The sequence below is a fragment of the Rattus norvegicus genome, chromosome 4 (genome assembly GCF_021556685.1).
Source record: "Rattus norvegicus strain SHRSP/BbbUtx chromosome 4, alternate assembly SHRSP_T2T, whole genome shotgun sequence".
Classification (NCBI taxonomy): domain Eukaryota; kingdom Metazoa; phylum Chordata; class Mammalia; order Rodentia; family Muridae; genus Rattus; species Rattus norvegicus.
This window is the reverse complement of record NC_141537.1, coordinates 26,756,272-26,773,172: the sequence shown is the minus strand read 5'-3', so window position 1 is coordinate 26,773,172 and position 16,901 is coordinate 26,756,272. Positions and strand designations below refer to the sequence as shown.

The 16,901-nt window shown below is 38.6% G+C and overlaps 1 protein-coding gene across 20 annotated transcripts in view; it reads right to left on the bottom strand.

Moving 5' to 3' along the window:
* Adam22 (ADAM metallopeptidase domain 22) overlaps positions 1-16,901 on the bottom strand; it is a 250,410-nt gene that overhangs the window by 23,302 nt on the left and 210,207 nt on the right. For all 20 annotated transcript variants that reach the window (XM_087659105.1, XM_087659107.1, XM_087659106.1 and 17 more), the window contains 5 exon segments: positions 16,507-16,626; positions 13,663-13,831; positions 12,645-12,759; positions 8,836-8,926; positions 4,228-4,245 (listed from right to left, as the gene is read on the bottom strand). In XM_087659105.1, coding sequence (XP_087515231.1) covers positions 4,228-4,245; positions 8,836-8,926; positions 12,645-12,759; positions 13,663-13,831; positions 16,507-16,626 — 513 coding nt within the window.

Sequence of the window (16,901 nt, the reverse complement as noted above, 5' to 3'; positions counted from 1 at the left end):
CATCTCTGACAGATGGTGGCCACAGTGGACAATCTCCACCATAGCAGGAGGGAAAGACAGGGCCATCTGGTTAACCTGTGCTGCAGAAATTTAAGCCACTTGTCTCATTCTAAATGAGTCAAGAAGTCTCACTACATTTCCTATAGGAACTGGAAAGACATATTCAATGTCCCCCAGACAATTGAATCACAGCCAATCAAATCACTTAATGCACGGCCTCAAAGAGCCAAGTGTCTCCAAATCTTGACCACTTTCGCTCATGCTATAGATGGAGGTGTCGAAAGCTAGGAACAAACTAAGGATTTCTGACCGATGCATGCCACTAAGTCTCCAACGACAGTTCCTAAGTCCCTAAGTCCCTTTCCCATTCAATCTCTGTTAGTTACCCTGACTGTCTGCAGATACTAAGTCTTAAACCTCAAAACCCCTTTTCAGACATTCCCTTGATTATTTTGATTCCTAAGGAGTTGAAATGTTAAAATGCTTAGTTGCTTCTGACTAAACATCCTATCCTAGATCGTTTGCATAACTTGGGTAACTTATATGCATATATTACAAGTCTGGAAAATATTGCTCAGTTGATATGAATAAAGCATATATTTTAATTTCACTGTGTGACTTTTTTTTCTAGATCTCCATATATTAATTAAAGGAAAAATTTTCACTATTCTCTAAAACTAGCCCAACCTTGACTGACAGAGGTGTCATCAAAATAATGGAATCGGATGTTAAGTTAGAAACGTCCCAGTTTAATATAGTCCTGGGATACTTCTTCCTTTGCCATTCTGGCCACACTGTAAAAGTGACTTCACCCTAAAAGTCCCTCGAATGCTGGTATTGCCTCTTAGTGGCTGCCTTAAAATCCCAAAGGAATGGAAGTAACTTCCCTTCGTGGTAAATGCCAGCAACAGATGATCAATTTCCTCACGGCTTTTAAAGGGCCTTGGATATCCTTTGCTGTCTGAACATTTATTCTTTCTACAGTAGTCATTATATTTTAGTAGAATACAACTTCTTGCTTTAGTGAGGAGAGAGAATACCAGGCTCTTGTGATCCATAAAATAACATTTGCTATGAAAAATCACAGAAAGCCAACTTCAGGAGTTCCTGAAATTGTGCTTCCTATCCAGTTGTTGACCTAATTTTATGGCTTTTGTCTCAAAATTCTTAGTGCTTTTATGTTTCCCAACTTGGGTCATGAAAATAAATATTGGGCCTGACAAGTGCTAAGTTTTCAAATGGGAAAATTCCTGTGTATTTATTATACCATATACAAATATTTTAGACACATACATGTTTATATAAATAATTAACAAAATAAAAGATGCTTTGTAATGAATTCTTTCTCCTCAAAAAAAGTTAACCTTTCCTATAATAATTACAAGGTGCCTGTTTTTTCTCTGTACAACCTCTAGGTTGAACTGATATGCCTCATTAAATAACATTTTTAAAGGAATTTCTATTTGCTGATACAAGGAAATACACCCATAAGTTAATGACTTTGAGTAGGCAGACTATGCAATATTACTACTTCCCTGCATCTACCACTTAAACTTACTGACTGGTTTTATTCTATTTCAGAGAACAACGTGTTTATAATGATAAACCAGCTGGTACTAAGCCTTATAAATTTCAACATCAAAAAAGATTTTCTTGTACTAACCCCAAAGCCTTTAGATTAATGGTTGGTCAAATTATGAGAAAAATTTTACTTTCTTTAAAAGTACCTATTGAGAAGTGATATTTGTCCCACTAATTCAAATGTATACTCAAATTGAAATCAGTGAGAAAAGCTATCCAGGTCATAATCTCAGTGAGAAGGAGATATTTCTTCATGCCCTGGCTAGTGTCTGAACTGTCCCTTATAGGAGTTTACTCTCTTGTTTCGAGAAATATCATGTAAGGTATGCCAAGTCATGTTGACGGATGATGAATATCTCTGAAATATAAAGAATGTAAAAAAAAAAAGAAACCAAAAAGATTTGGAAGAGAAAAGGTGGGGAGTTCACGAACAGAAAATAAAATGGATGAGAGATGAAGAAAGGATTCTGGGGAAGAGACTGTGCTTAAAGTGAAACGACAGGGCAGAGAGATGGGGTCTAATTATCATGCTCCTCCATGATCACAGTGACGTGTGGTTATTTCAAACCCAGAGGAAGGATTTCAACCAAATGTGGATGTTTTATAAATTTAAGTTGAGCCAATGTTCCTTATCTTATTTGTGTTGGCAAACCTGACTGACAACTAAATTTCACAGTTCTTGTGGTAAACCATACAGCTGTCGTGCTCTATGTAATTTTCCCTTGAGAAACAGTCAGATTGACTCAGGAGAAAAGGTAGAAGTTTTCTTGCCTGGAGGTTTTAAAGAATAAGCTAAGTAGCCATCTTTCCAATGACTCAACGTCTAAGGCTCACTGTGGCCCCATGATTCCATGATTCACAGCCTTTCAATGTACCTCCGAAGGACTATTTATACATACATGTGTATGTGTGTGTATGTGTCATATATGTGTATTACATATATACATGTGTATTATATGTGTGTATTATATATGTAATATATATGTGTACATATATATTACACACATATATATTACACACACATACACGTGTGTGTGTGTATTATTATATGTGTGTGTGGTGGGGTATACTATGTTTTTGTTCAAGAAGTTTGTTATCTGATTCATTGACAGAATTGTAAGCTTGCCTTCTACAAACATCTGAACATTATACCCAATTTGGCATTTTTGAGCCATTCTATGTTAATAGTCATCTGGAAAATGGCCATATATTTAATATTGCTTGAGGCATAAATGCCAAAGCAAAACTTCATGTTTTACCAGACAAAACAAGTGTAGGGACCTCAACCTGGCTGATGACTACAGCTGTCCTCTTGCTTGACCACAGTACTTTAAGGATCACAAAGAACTCTGACCTTCGAGTTGAGAGAAGTTAGTGATTTTCCTATATCACACAAGAGTAGACCAATGACTAATTTCTTATCAGTAGGAGTTCCCACTATAGGACCACAAAGGCAATTCTGATTTAAAGGTAAAAAATAACATTGAAATTCTTGCCTTGAGTCCCTGCTATCTTAGGAACTGGATGGGTCTTTATTTGAAGTCTGCAGATAATTTTATAAGACTGATGATTTTATTGAACTATGCTGTGTCTGCTGAACCAACCATTTTCCCTCTAACCATTAATGCATATGGCCCCAAATAAGAACCAGAGAGATACTTCAAGGCATAACTTCTTGATCTAACATCCATCTAACATCCACCCCTTGTTGCTTTCTAACTTTGAGAACGATGACATCATTGTGTTTCATCAATCATGGAGAGAGTCTGAAAAGGTCTCACTACATTAATCATTATCTATTCCTAAACTGCCATTGGCACTTGACGGGACAAAGAAAAACTTAGGCAGGAATCTGCACAAATAATCTGAACCCAGAACTAAATTGTATGTGATGGGTAATACCTGGTGTGGGGTTGTTTATCAGATTCCGAGGTAATAGTTTAGGTTTTGGTCCCAACAGTAAGTAGAATTAAAAATTTTAGAAATGTGAGAAGTGACGTGTCCATCTCAACACTATGTCAATGTAGACAGAACCAGCAATTGCTATAAAAATCATGAATGCTCTGCCTCTTTTTGTACTGTTTGCTAAATGAAGACAATAGGTTATGCCAAATAGGTGTTTGACGTTCTATGGGTTTGACTTCATAATACAGCACAGGAGGCATAAAAGCTCAGAGATACTAACTATGAGAATTCCCTCTTGAGCTACTTTTATGATTATCAAGTCGTACAAGAATGCTTTCTTACATAAAGAGACCTGGTTCACAAGTGCAAAACATCTCCTTCATAGCAAAAAATGATAAACCTTGTAAGTTTAAAAATTATTACTACGACAACAGTAACAAAAATAAATTCTCTCAGACAGTATTGGATAATCAGGTATTATAAACATGAAGGAAAAACCAATAAACCAATAAAAACAAACATGACAACTTAACATAAAAAAAAGTTCGTTTCTGATGAAAAAATCTATCTCTCTACATTGCTATTAAATATAACAATGTTTATTATCTCAAAATCATGAAGGGTCAAGATCCTTATTACATAAAACACAAAAACCCACTTGAAACTGCATGTATGAATTCCAACAGTGACACAAAGGGTTAAAGATTTCAGTCATAAATTCAGATCACTGTCATCACATACCTCTGTTCTCGGTAGTTTCTGTTCATAGACAGAAGAAAGGAAACAAACAAAGCATTAGTTACCTACAGAAGCACATGAGCAGAGAATTAAACACAAAACCCCCAGCATTCACTGAACCATCTTCCCTAGAGGAATTTGAACCATAAGATTAAGACGAGGAACATACACAGAATTTCATTTTATCATAAGGAGAGATGACACCAAAGGTACAATATTGCCAAACAACTACCCATTTTAATTTATTGTGTATTAATCTTAAAGATTTACTTGCTTTTATTTTATGTGTATTTGTGCTTTCCCTGTATGTATGTATACTACGTGTACGCCTACTGCTCTTGGAGGCCAAAAGACATTAGTTAATCCTCCAGAACTGGGGTACAGATGGTTATGTAGGTGCTTGGAACCAAACCTGGATCTTTTGCAAGAGCAGCAAGCACTCTATCACTGAGCCACGTCTCCAGCCTTGTTCCCCGCTTTTTAAAAGCACAAGTCAAGGTTGTAATAATTAAAGAGTAACTATTTTCTCAATATCAGCTTCATTGTACCAAACACTTAACAATGATCTAGGGCCAATCTTATTGTTTTAACTTTTTTATTTATCTATTTTTACTTTATAAGTGTGGGTGTTTTGCCTGCATGTGTGTCTGTGCAGCATGAATATGCAGAGCTCATGGAACCCAGAAGAGAGTGTCTGACCCCCCATAACTGAGATTGAAAATGGGCCCTCTGGAAGATGAGCTATGTCATGACTTCTAAGCTATCTCTTCAGCCTTGTCAATTCTATCTTAAATATAGGCTTTCATATAAATATGAAATATTTTTATATCTATATAGGTAGGATAGATTATATGGAATCAGATATATGATAGATTAACATATAGATGAGTGAATGCTAATTTAAATAGCAAAAATAACCCAATCGTTTCCACAAATTCACTACATTTCATAGAAATAAGTCCTACCCTTATCCTATTGAAATATAAGCATCCAACTCTAGCAACCACAGCTCACTCTGAAAAGCTCAAGTATGAGAACATACAAGCACTCCAGAGCTCTTCATTCATCATGTATGGTCAACAAAAACGCATCAAAATGAAGCTGGTCCGTCATGGGTATTAATAATATCTTATTCAAGCTTCATGCTGGGTGTATTTGCTCACAGTTTAATCTTAAGTTTTGATTTGACCACGAACTAAAATAAACTTATATAACATTCATAATAAACTAACCTCAAACAAAAATTTGTTCAGAAGCACATGATAATGTAATATTGGTAATCTTTTTTTTTTTTCAAAAGTCGCTGGCTTTCTATCTTGATGTAATTGAACGTTAATACTTTAAGGGCATATTAGAAAGTCAAGTGACTGAGTGGTTTGGTGTTCCAGCCTTGACAATAAGCACAACATGGGCACCTTCACCCACCAGTCCATTCTGTTAAGTAAGGCTAACAAGAAGCACGGAGGATAAAAGTGACGATTGGATCTTTTCTCCAGCCTATCAGCTATCAGACCTGGGAAACTTGAGCCTGGCATCTTTCTATGAAATGTATTTTACTTTTAAATCTCATTCTGGGACCTGTGCCACAGAGCTCCAAGTGAGTACCCTTTGCTTCCTGTTCCCTATTCTAAGACTTGGAGAAAGGGGAGAATGTTTTATAGAAAGAATTATAATGAAAATGGCTTTGCCAGGCCACAGGTTTTTTTTCTTTCAGTTTTTAAACTTCAAACAGAATTTTAAAAATTATTTTCATAGTTTAATTCCTCCACTAAAAGTTCTACATTCCCACTCTGTTCCTAAACACATTCTGAGCTAGGTGTGGTGGTGCACACCTTTAATCCCAGCACTTAGGACACAAAAACAGATGGATCTCTGTGAGTTCAACGTCGGTCTGGTCTATAAAGTGAGTTCAAAGCTAGCCAAGACTACAAAGTAAGACCCTGTCATAAAAACAAAAGAAACAAAACCCAAACACACATATTCTGAATAATTAAGAAACTCTAAAATTTGTATTTTACATTAAAGTATTTCTGAGAAGGATACTACAATATGAATGAGACATTTTTCTTAATAGGTTTTTAAAACGTATAAATTTAGAAATGCTAGAAGAAAAAAATGTAACTCCCCCGAAGGAAACAGGAAATTTTTACAGACAAAGATAATTTCATTAGCAACACGTATGTTTTGGTTTCAAGTTTTCTAAACAATACTATTTTCCAGGATTACGTAAATGAAATGCCCACGTATATCAGTAAATAGTAGAAGCTCACACAGGCTAGAACAATTTTTAATCTAACCAAGTAAAATTATTGAGCTATAACAAAACATCAGTGCTCGTGAAAGGCATTAGTACGTGTATCCTACCTCAGAGAAGTTGAAAAAGAACATCTCAAGACAAAGTTCAGTTTTTGTGGCATGAAGAAAAACTTTCTTTTCCGACAGCCGAGTTTATAAGCACCCAAATCACACTTTGCAAATGAAAGAAGTACAAGATGCTCAAATGCATTTGGAATCTGTTGCAACTGGTTTAGGGCTAGGTACTAATTTAATCAGGGCAAAGCCTAGTCTGCCGCTGTGAGCTCCTTCTCCAGGCTATCCCTCGTACAAGAGCCATGCTACTTTCTTATGCTGTCTGGTTCTGTTAAGATAGGCCGTCCATAAATGGCTTCCTAAATTTTAATGATGGCAGCATACAAGCCATAAGATAATTACTCTCCTTTTCAGTAAAACTCTTGCAGGGTTTTAATTTTATAAATATTTGGTGCGTAAACATTTCACAGTGTCTCCTTTGATTCTACTGGTTTCGGACCACAGTAAATGAGTCATACTTCTTCCTGTGAGATAGTTCACTGTTGCAAAAAAAAAAATACAAAGTAAATGTTAAATTTAAAATCAATTTGTGTGTGTGTGTGTGTGTATGTGTGTGTGTGTCCATGTGTGTGTATGTGTTTGTATGTGTGTGTGTATGCAGTATGTGCATGGGAGGCCAAGAGCCTTCAAAGGCCAGAAGACCTTGTCAACTCCTCTAAAGCTGGAGATACAAGTGGTTTTGAGTTGCCTGATGTGGGTGTTGGGAACTAAACTCTGTAAGCACAGTATGTATTTTTAACTGCTGAGTCATCTCTATGGCTCCAAACCTAAGGTGTTTTAATTCCCAATTTAGCAATTTGAATTCGATCCAGAAGGGACGATGCTATCAAATGAGGTTAACCTCTAAATGTTGGGTCTTTCAAATGGAAAACCCCAGGGCTAGGACACTGACTGCATCATTACGAGTCATCAAAATACAATTTTAAGTTGAAATGCTGAAGAGAAACATTATATTTTGGATCTGAATATTCACAAAAGCTCGTGTATTAAATGCATAGTCCTTATGCAGCATTGCTTAAAATTAGGGGATTTAGAAGGTAATAAGATTATGAAAGTTCTGACGTCGTCGATGGATTGATCCACTTCTAGATCTATAGCTCAATAGGTTTTAGGGACAGAAGGATTACTATAGCATGAGCTCTTTCTTTTGTGAGCAGCTTTACTCCATTACATGATCTCCACTGTGGTCCTCTGCCTTGACTCAAGGCAATGTGTCACATGACAGTAGGCAGGAGCCTCTAAAACCTACCACAAGGAACCTTTACTTTCTTAAGCTGATTCCTCAGGTATTTCCCCAGTAATGGGAAACTAACCTAAGAATTAAATGTTTACACTGCATTTAAACCATAACATTAGTTACTAGAATGTGCACTTTAAGTCTTCAAAAGGCAAATTTTAAATAGGTAAATATAGAAATGTTTGAGAACATTTACTTAGCAAATGCCTAAGGCTAATAAATATTCAGATGTAGTATGACTCTCAACTTTTAAAAATTAAAAGAAAATAAATCTATGATGAGTGTTGAAGCTTAGGAAGGAAACTGAATTTTAAAAGTGAGTCTCACAAGAGTGAATTCTTTGGAGGAAGAAACATATCTGTACGAATGGCTGTTAATGACATAAGGGCTCTGCTGTTAATGTGATATCCAGAGACAAGAAGCATTCACTCACAACTGTGTCCCTGCAATGACCTTAATCAACAGTTGGTACTTTCAGAATAGGAAAAGAGGTGTGCTAAATCTAAAATGTGATAATGTATTGCAACGTCTAACCACACCAAGGCTGGGTACTCACTGACTCTTGGACCAGACTAATTTTCAGTGCAAATACAAAGGTAATGGCATAAAAAACTATTTTATAATTGCACTGTAAACACTTCTAAATCTCTATCTTCCTTCCTTCCTATCTCTGTCTCTTTTCATCTCTCTGTCTCTCTGTCTCTGTCTCTCTGTCTCTCTCTCTCTCGTGTGTGTGTGTGTGTGTGTGTGTGTGTGTGTGTGTGTGTGTGTGTGCGCGCGCGCATTTGAGTACAGATACATAAGAAGGCTAGCTGATGGTGTCAGATACCCTGGAAATGGAGGTAAATATATTTATGAGCCACTCAACATTGGTACTAGGAATTGAAATTGAGCCCTCTCCAAGAGCACTTGGTCCTTGGTACTTTTACTGAGCCACCTCTCCAGCTCTTAATAAAAATTTAAGGTACATTTTGACAGTAATAATACTAAAATATTTGACTTACTTATAACCCCAGGCTGTTATTCCTAATATGAGGGCCAGCACTAAAATGGTGCCAGCAATTATTCCTATTATGATATTAGTGCCAGCAACACCTAGAAGGGAAGACGAGAAGGAAAAGCAGTGATATGTCATTCTTCCAGTAATTTTCTTCTCTAGGTCTATAAACATCATCTGTTTTGTAAAAAGGTTTTAGCTTTTTTACACCAAGAGTTAGCATGTCTGTCCACCCTTCCTGTTCTTGGATTTAAACAAGGATCAATAAACTTCAATGGCTACTTCTAAATAATGTATTTTGAAAAGCTACTGAGGCCTGCTCTACTAAACACACCCCCAACCTATTATATTCTGTCCACTTCTCACTAACACACACTCCTTAGAGTCCACCCAGCTGACCCAATGGTGCCCCACACCCTTGGCTCCATATCTCTGGCTCCACTGGAGGCCATGCCAACACCCAGAAACTCAGAGGCCACATGGGTACCCAGAACCCCAGAGGACATGCCAGTTCCCAGAACCCCAGAATCCCAGAAGCAATACCAGCACCCAAAACCTCAGAAAGTCATGTAGGTTGCCAACATCCTGCATCCGAGGACTTTCCTGTCACCAGAACCACAGGCTACTCAGGCCAGAGGACCAGTGAGGAAACAGAGGCCAAGGGGGAAGGTATCCATTCAACAAATATAACCTCAGAAATTGACACCTAAGCCTATAATTACCCCAACCTACATTCCTATAGGCTGCTGTAACAAGACAAGTAAGCGCAGCCAGGGCAGTATGTCACCACCAGAGCCCTGGACATTCCAACTCAGCTCAATCATAACAGAAGAAAATGACCCCAAAACCTATTTTCTGAAGCTGATAGAGGTTCTTTAAAAGGAAAGAAAATAAACATCCCTTTAAGTTCCAAAAAGTTTACCTAACTGCTGCCTTGTCTGGCCTCAGGGGGAGAGAATGTGCCTATCCCTGCCATGTTTTGATGTGCCAGGGTGGGGGACACCTGGGAGGGGGTGACTCTCAGAGGAGAAGGGGAGGTTATGGGAGGAGGGACTTGTACCTAGGTTGGGGGTTGGGAGATGGGCAATGATGGGCATGTAAAAGTGAAGAAAATGAATTTTTAAAAAGTCCAACAAAATCCAAACTATTAGAGGAAACAAATCCCTAACAGAAAGCCAAGAGAAACTAATTAGGTGAAGCAAATGAACAGAACTGTTCAGGGCCTGAAAATGGAAATATAAACAATAAAGAAAGCACAAACTGAGGGAATTCTGGAGATGGAAAACAGGAAATACAGACACAAGCATCACCAACAGATTAAAAGAGATAGAAGAGAGAATCTCAAGTGTAAAACATACAATGGGGAAATTCAAAAATATATCAATCAAAGAAATGTTAAATCTAAAGAGCTTCTGAAACAAAATATCCAGGAAATCTGGGACACTATTAAAAGACCAAAACCTAAGAAAAATAGAAATAGAAGAAGGATAAGAAACCCATCTCAAAAAATAAATCAGAAAATATTTTAAACAAAATTGTATAAGGAAATTGCCATAACTCTAAGAAGCATGTGCCTATAAAGGTATAGGAACGTTACAGAACACCAAATAATTTAGACCAGAAAATACCCCTGATTCCACAAAATAAAACACTAACTATATATAACAAAGAAAAATATTAAAAGCTGCAATGGGGGACAGCCAAGTCACATATAGAGGCAGACCTATTAGAATTACACCAGACTTTTGGATGGAGATTCTAAAAGCTGAAGGATGCATTGCAGACTCTAAGAGACTATGGATTCCAGCCCAGACTTTCCATTACCATAGATGGAGAAAACGAGATATTTCAGGACAAAGACAAATTTAAACACTATCTACCCACAAGTCCAGATCTACAGAAAGTATTAGAAAAATATCAACCCCAGGAGATTAATTACACCCATGAAAATAGTCAATAATCTCACCCCAGCAAAATCTGAAGGGAAACACACACACACACACACACACACACACACACACAACCTGCACTAGCAAAATCTGAAGGGAAACACACACACACACACACACACACACAACCTACACTAGCACCACCACCACAAAAATAGTAGAAATTTACAATCACTGACCATTAATATCTCTCAATATCAACGAACTGGATTCCCCAATAATGAAAAGACTAATAAAGTGAACATGAAAGCAGGATCCACCATTCTACTGCATACAAAAAACACACCTCAACCAGCTGTTATCCTACAGAAGAAAGGACTGAGGAGACTTTAGGACAAAGCAGGGAAATAATCCTGCACAGACATTTCTTCTGAGATCAGTTTCACAAAGAGATTAGGAACTACCACACAGCCAGTCTGGTCAGCCTGAGGCACAGCCAGCAGAGCTCTCCCTGTGTTCCTGCGTAGTCTTGCTGGTGTCATTTTCACAGCCAGCCAACACCAGCGACAACCAGATTGTTAAAGGACAACTTAAGAACAAAAGAGCCAGAGCAATATAGCCCAACCCAGGTATCCTGCTGCAACAAGATTTTGAAGAGGAAATGAACAAATCACTCAAAGAAACACACACACACCACCACCACCACCACCACCACCACCACCACCACCACCACCACCACCACCAGTATCAAATAGATCCATAGCTATCACCCTGCACAAAACTCTAGTCCAGGTGGATCCAGGACCTCAACATAAACCTGGACACACTGGAACTGATAGAGGAGAAAGTGGGGAATAGTCTTGAAGGTGTTCACACTAGAGACAGCTTCCTGAACAGAATGCCAACAGGGCAGGCACTAGGACTTACACTTAAAAGAAATGTTAGCAAAAAAGGCCATTGAGAACACGCTGGGAAGAAGGGGCTGCTGGAAGTGAAAGCAGGGTAAGAAGGGGTGGGAAGGACAGGTGTGACCAGATTGTACTGTTTACATGTGTAAAACTGTCAAAGGGTAAATTTAAAATGCTAGGATCTGTTCATAGCCTCGCATAATTGTAATGCTTGAACGTTTTTTGAAGTGGAATAGAATAAGACAAAGTCAGTGTTGCGGTTTTTGATGCTAATTCCACTGCCCCAAGGACAGCTGCCTAGTCAGTACTCAGGAATCAGATGACTTCACCAAAACCTCCCCACTGAATTTGTAAAGTACAGGAGAGGGGCAGGTACAGGATAGAAGGAGGCCTGTCCTTGGAGGAGAGGGAAGGATGGGTGGGAGAGTAGTTTGAAGGAAGAGGAGGAACTAGGACAGAAAGGAGGAGACAGGAGAGAGGAGAGGGTGAGAAGTCATGGCAGGTGATGTTAAGATTCTGCTCTGTGTATTTACAGGTTGTTATTCATGTTCCTAAGGGATGGATGGTACCGGGCTTTGTATGTTTAAGTGGGCAATTATATCTTATCAATTGGATCCAAGATTATTGTGTTATGTGTTCTTTTATGTGACGGTTTGAGTGTAGGAAAAGGAGTGTGGGGCTGTTCTGGGCTGCTGCGGAGTTGGGATGTGTTTCTGCCAAGATATCTAGCAGATTTCTTGGGGCACCATGGTGCTGGACCAAGCGAGGTAAAAGACATCAATACTTTTTTTATTTTTATATTTTTTACAACAAGTCAGTAATCTAAATTATACTCAGTATGACAAATCTTTACAAATTAACCAATATGGTTGGTTTCACAAGGTAGACCACATTCATTATGTATATACCATTCATTTTTGAGTCGTGATATAAAAAAAAAATCTCAAATACAAGGGTCCATGGAGTAAGTCGCTCTCCAGTTGTATATGAAGAGAACACAATAGCAAATTGATACCTACCATTGCCAGACAGGGTGATGCCAGTCTTAGCATCATCATTGTGAGGAAAGTGGGTGCCACAGTCGGCACCTGTCCAGTGCCTGTTGCACACACACTTGAGCTCATTGCTACAAACCTGAAATTCAAAGGAGAGTGTGCAGATATGTCAGTTCTCTGCTGCAGAGAAGCAAATGCACAATGACTTCTAATTAGTATGCATAGGACCTGATGAGACTGAGACCGAAACTGGATTTGTGCTTCAAGTTCCAAACCAAGGTCCTCTGCCTTAATTGGATAATACAACCAGCTCAGTCAAAGATTCTGTAATGCTGGCAAAAACAACATCATAGAACTTGCTAACAGAAAAGAAATCAAAACAGCTGCTAGGAAGGGATTCCTCGTGAGAATGAGAAGACTGGATATATTTGTGGAGGGCTCATTCAAAGAAGACAAGTTGTGGCCCATAATTTAAATAAGACCTGTGCTACCCAATACCCAATTCCAAGATGCCACTCTTTCTGATCATCCATGAGCAAGCACTTCCCCTGATGATTTTGTTCTTTCTAGGTATTAAACCATCATCTCTGGTATGGCTACAAGTATTTATGGCCAGTGCTGATCCGTCTGTCCCCAGATGACCTAAGTCGTTAAATGCTACCTTTAACTATACATTTAAATAAAGAGTGGCTCACTCTTCCTTCTTCAGCCCCCATTAAAAAGAGAATCGCACTGTAGTTTGCTAAAATCCATCTCCTAAATCACATGCAGGAAACCTATCATTATACTGTACGGCAACCTATTAGCATAAGAAAAGAAGAGAGAAGAATTTGAATAGGAAAATTACTAGTTTTCTTATTCCCAGACTTTCTCAATTATACAACAAAAATATTCAAGTAGCTTTGATCAAGTTAGTATTCACATGCCAACCAGAAACATGGGTCGTCACACTGTCTATAATTAAGGGAATGTGACAGGACTGTATCTACTTCTGTAGTATAGAAGACATGGTTTTCTCCGGCGAGGAGGTTCTGACACTTACTCCGTTTCCTGAGCACACAGTGCCTGCTTTATTGCTTAAGCAAGTGCTGAAGTTGAAGGAAGCCATGGGAAGACACCTGTGTTCCAAGCACATCATCTGAGGGCCGCAGGGCGTCCCATCTTCCACATAGCCAAGATCCACGTCTTCTTCAAGCTTCACATGTCCCCCGCTAAAAACACATTGAGTGCAGAAAGAAAATGGGACTCCATTAATCCACACTCATCAAAAGTAGGCAATGTCGCTTCTCTGGACTTCTGTTTACCATTTGATAAAAAACAGTAGCCAAAGGATGCTTAAATTCTTGTTCTTTCCTTGAGATAGGATTTCAAGTAGCCCAGACTAGCTTCAAATTCTTAATATAAACCAAGCTGGCTTGAACTTTTGTTGCTCTGGTCCCCATCTGCCATATGCAGATATCAAATGCAGACATCATCACACCCAGAAGTATCTTTAGGTGTAGGAAGCAATAGAAACTTTTGATCTAATTCTTCTAAGGGATAATTATAATATTTAGAAATTTAACAAAACGATTACAGTAAGGCCAGAACAGAACTAGTCTTATTATTTTTCCTTAGATATTATGTGAAAGTCCAATTGGTGTCACCAAGTAGGCTTCAGAATTTCAAATGTATCTCAAAGAAGGGTCAGAATTGGATTTGATTTATACTGCTCCCAAGAGTTGTATACATACAAATTCTATTTGCTAATGACTCAACCACTGTATTCACTGCTCAGCAGAGCATGAACAAATGGTCTCCTATAGAATAAAAGAAGTAACAAAGATTGAAAGCGTATATACATAACTAATATTTTCATATGATACCTTGCCAACACTAGTACAAAAATTTCCATAAAATTTTTAATAAAATCATTGGTAGTGTGCAGCAAGGCACATGAGCTGGTATTCTATGTCTATGTTTCTATACATGTGTTTATGCACATGCATGTCTATATATGTATGTATGTGTACATGTGTAGGTGGCAGGAGTCAACACCGAGTGCATTTCTTAATTGTTCTTCACCTTCTGTTTTGAGAAGAGATGACCACACCAGTCATGGAACTCACTGATTCAGCTAGATCAACTGTCCAGCAAGTCTCACTTCTGCCTGGCCTTAGCAGCACTGTGGGTAGAGATATGAACTCTTCCATTTTTTACATGGGAGCCAGGGGTACTAGGGACTGAACTCAGGTCCTTATGTGTAAATAGGACCTTCCTACGTGTTCTGGTTTTGCCTTGTACCTGGCATAGAACTGTAAACCCTGGGTAGGTTTCACTATGAGCTTCTTTAGGGTGCTCTCTTGGTGAAGGACTCTGCCTCTTCTATACCTTGCCTTTCTTTTCCTTCATTTAACCTTCATTTTTATGGGATGCAGCTGTTCCATTAATTTTTTTGAAAACAGGTATAGATTAGTACATTTTGGAGACATTTGAATGCTAAAATGTTAGTTTATACTCTCAAGGTATATCTGTTCTTTTTGTTTGTTTGTTTGCTTGTTTGTTTTTTTGAGGCGAGACCTTCTTAGGTAGTCCAGTCTTATCTGGAAATCATAATCCTCACGTCTCGGCCTCTAAGTGCTGGGATTAGAGGTATGCTCAAAGAGCCCTGGTCTGAGTCTGAGAGATAACTATTGTTTACAAATAATTTTTCTAGTATCTTCTGATTACCTAGACTCCTGGTGATAAACTTAAGACACTACTTCTTCCGTGGAAACTTGATGACGCTCTTCTCTGTCCTACAGTGCTTCCACAATGAATTTTACCTCTGTCTCTGACACCAGTCATGGACAATTTCCTCCTGTTTTTCTGTTCTTCTTTATTTCTATTTTCATTGTGGAGTTCTTTCTCAGTGTTCAGTTTCTTTACCTTGTTATTGCCCTACTTCCGGGGAGATAATTCCAACCACTAACGCTCACTTCCAACAGAATCTTTTTCGTCCATGATCTGATTCATTAGCGTAGAACATTATTTTTTCACTTTGTGATAAAAAGTCTCTTGGGGTTTTCTGTTCACTCTGGTTTTCCATGTCAGAGATTTGCTTTGTAAGTCAGTCAGTAATAACGAGGCAGAGGACCGAAACTTCCACGGTATCCTCAGTGAGCGTTCTCTGAGGCTGAACCACTTCCATATGACTCTGGTTAGGAACCCTTCAATTTAGGAACGTTCTGTCTAATTCTCTGTGGAGACGAGGCCTCAATCTCCAAGGACAGTGTGGGCCAGCCCCTTGCAATAGGCTCCTTTTTATTTTTCAAACTTCCAGATAACTTCTTTATGTAAAAACCCGCCGGGAAACTCATCTAATCCCTCCTTGAACAGTACACTATGCTACCAATTCCTGAGGCTTCCAAGCCACCACAAGGTGTGTCAGCATTCCCTCTTACTGAGGTACAAATTTAACTTTTTCGAAGGCGTTCCCTAAGTGTGAGCCCCGTAGCCATTTGTACACCTGCCAGACTTGAACGGTTGAAGCTTCAACTCCATCTTTGAGCTTTCCTACGGATAGCTAACTTCCAAAGAAAATTTAACTTGCTGGAACTTCAGGAAGAAGCAAAATGAGATGCAGACGTGTGATGATTGACTCTATCCAGAAGTCTCCATCCTCTCACTAAGGAGAAAAGGCAAGCCAAACCCTGTGGGATTTTTCTGAGCAATAAACATAATTTGAGCAACCATGTAACAACCCCCATGGATCACTGTCAACTACTTTGCATTTTTCAGTTGTAAGCTACACAATCACATTTATGAAGGAGACTTAAGTTCAGACTACAGTGGAAAGGCAGTGGGGCTAGCAGTATTCCTGGGAAGTAGCGTGACTAACGCGATCACTGAATGGTTGGATAATTACCTGCAATTTAATGTCCTTCCTTGCTGCACAACCAGAGTGGACGTGATTTCACCATCGAGCTCTCCGAGCCTTGGGATGTTGCCAATATTTGTGCATAGAAGGAAACCACAGAGCACATCCCTGTGTTAAAAGAGCACCAGTTATTGACTTGAATGCTTCCCCAAAGACAAAATGAAGCCTGTACTTTTGAAGTAGTGTCTTCTCTCTTGTTAGTATTGATTATCCATCGGTCACATTACTTACGTGCATGCTATGCAAAATAAAAATAAGCCAAATCGGGTGGATTCCAGGTCTTAAAATTAAGTTCTCTAAAACTCCAAATGGTGATCCAAAATCCTAATAGCTCTCTAGATTATGTTTCATTGACTGTCAGTTCAAGTGTTTGGTTGAGAAAA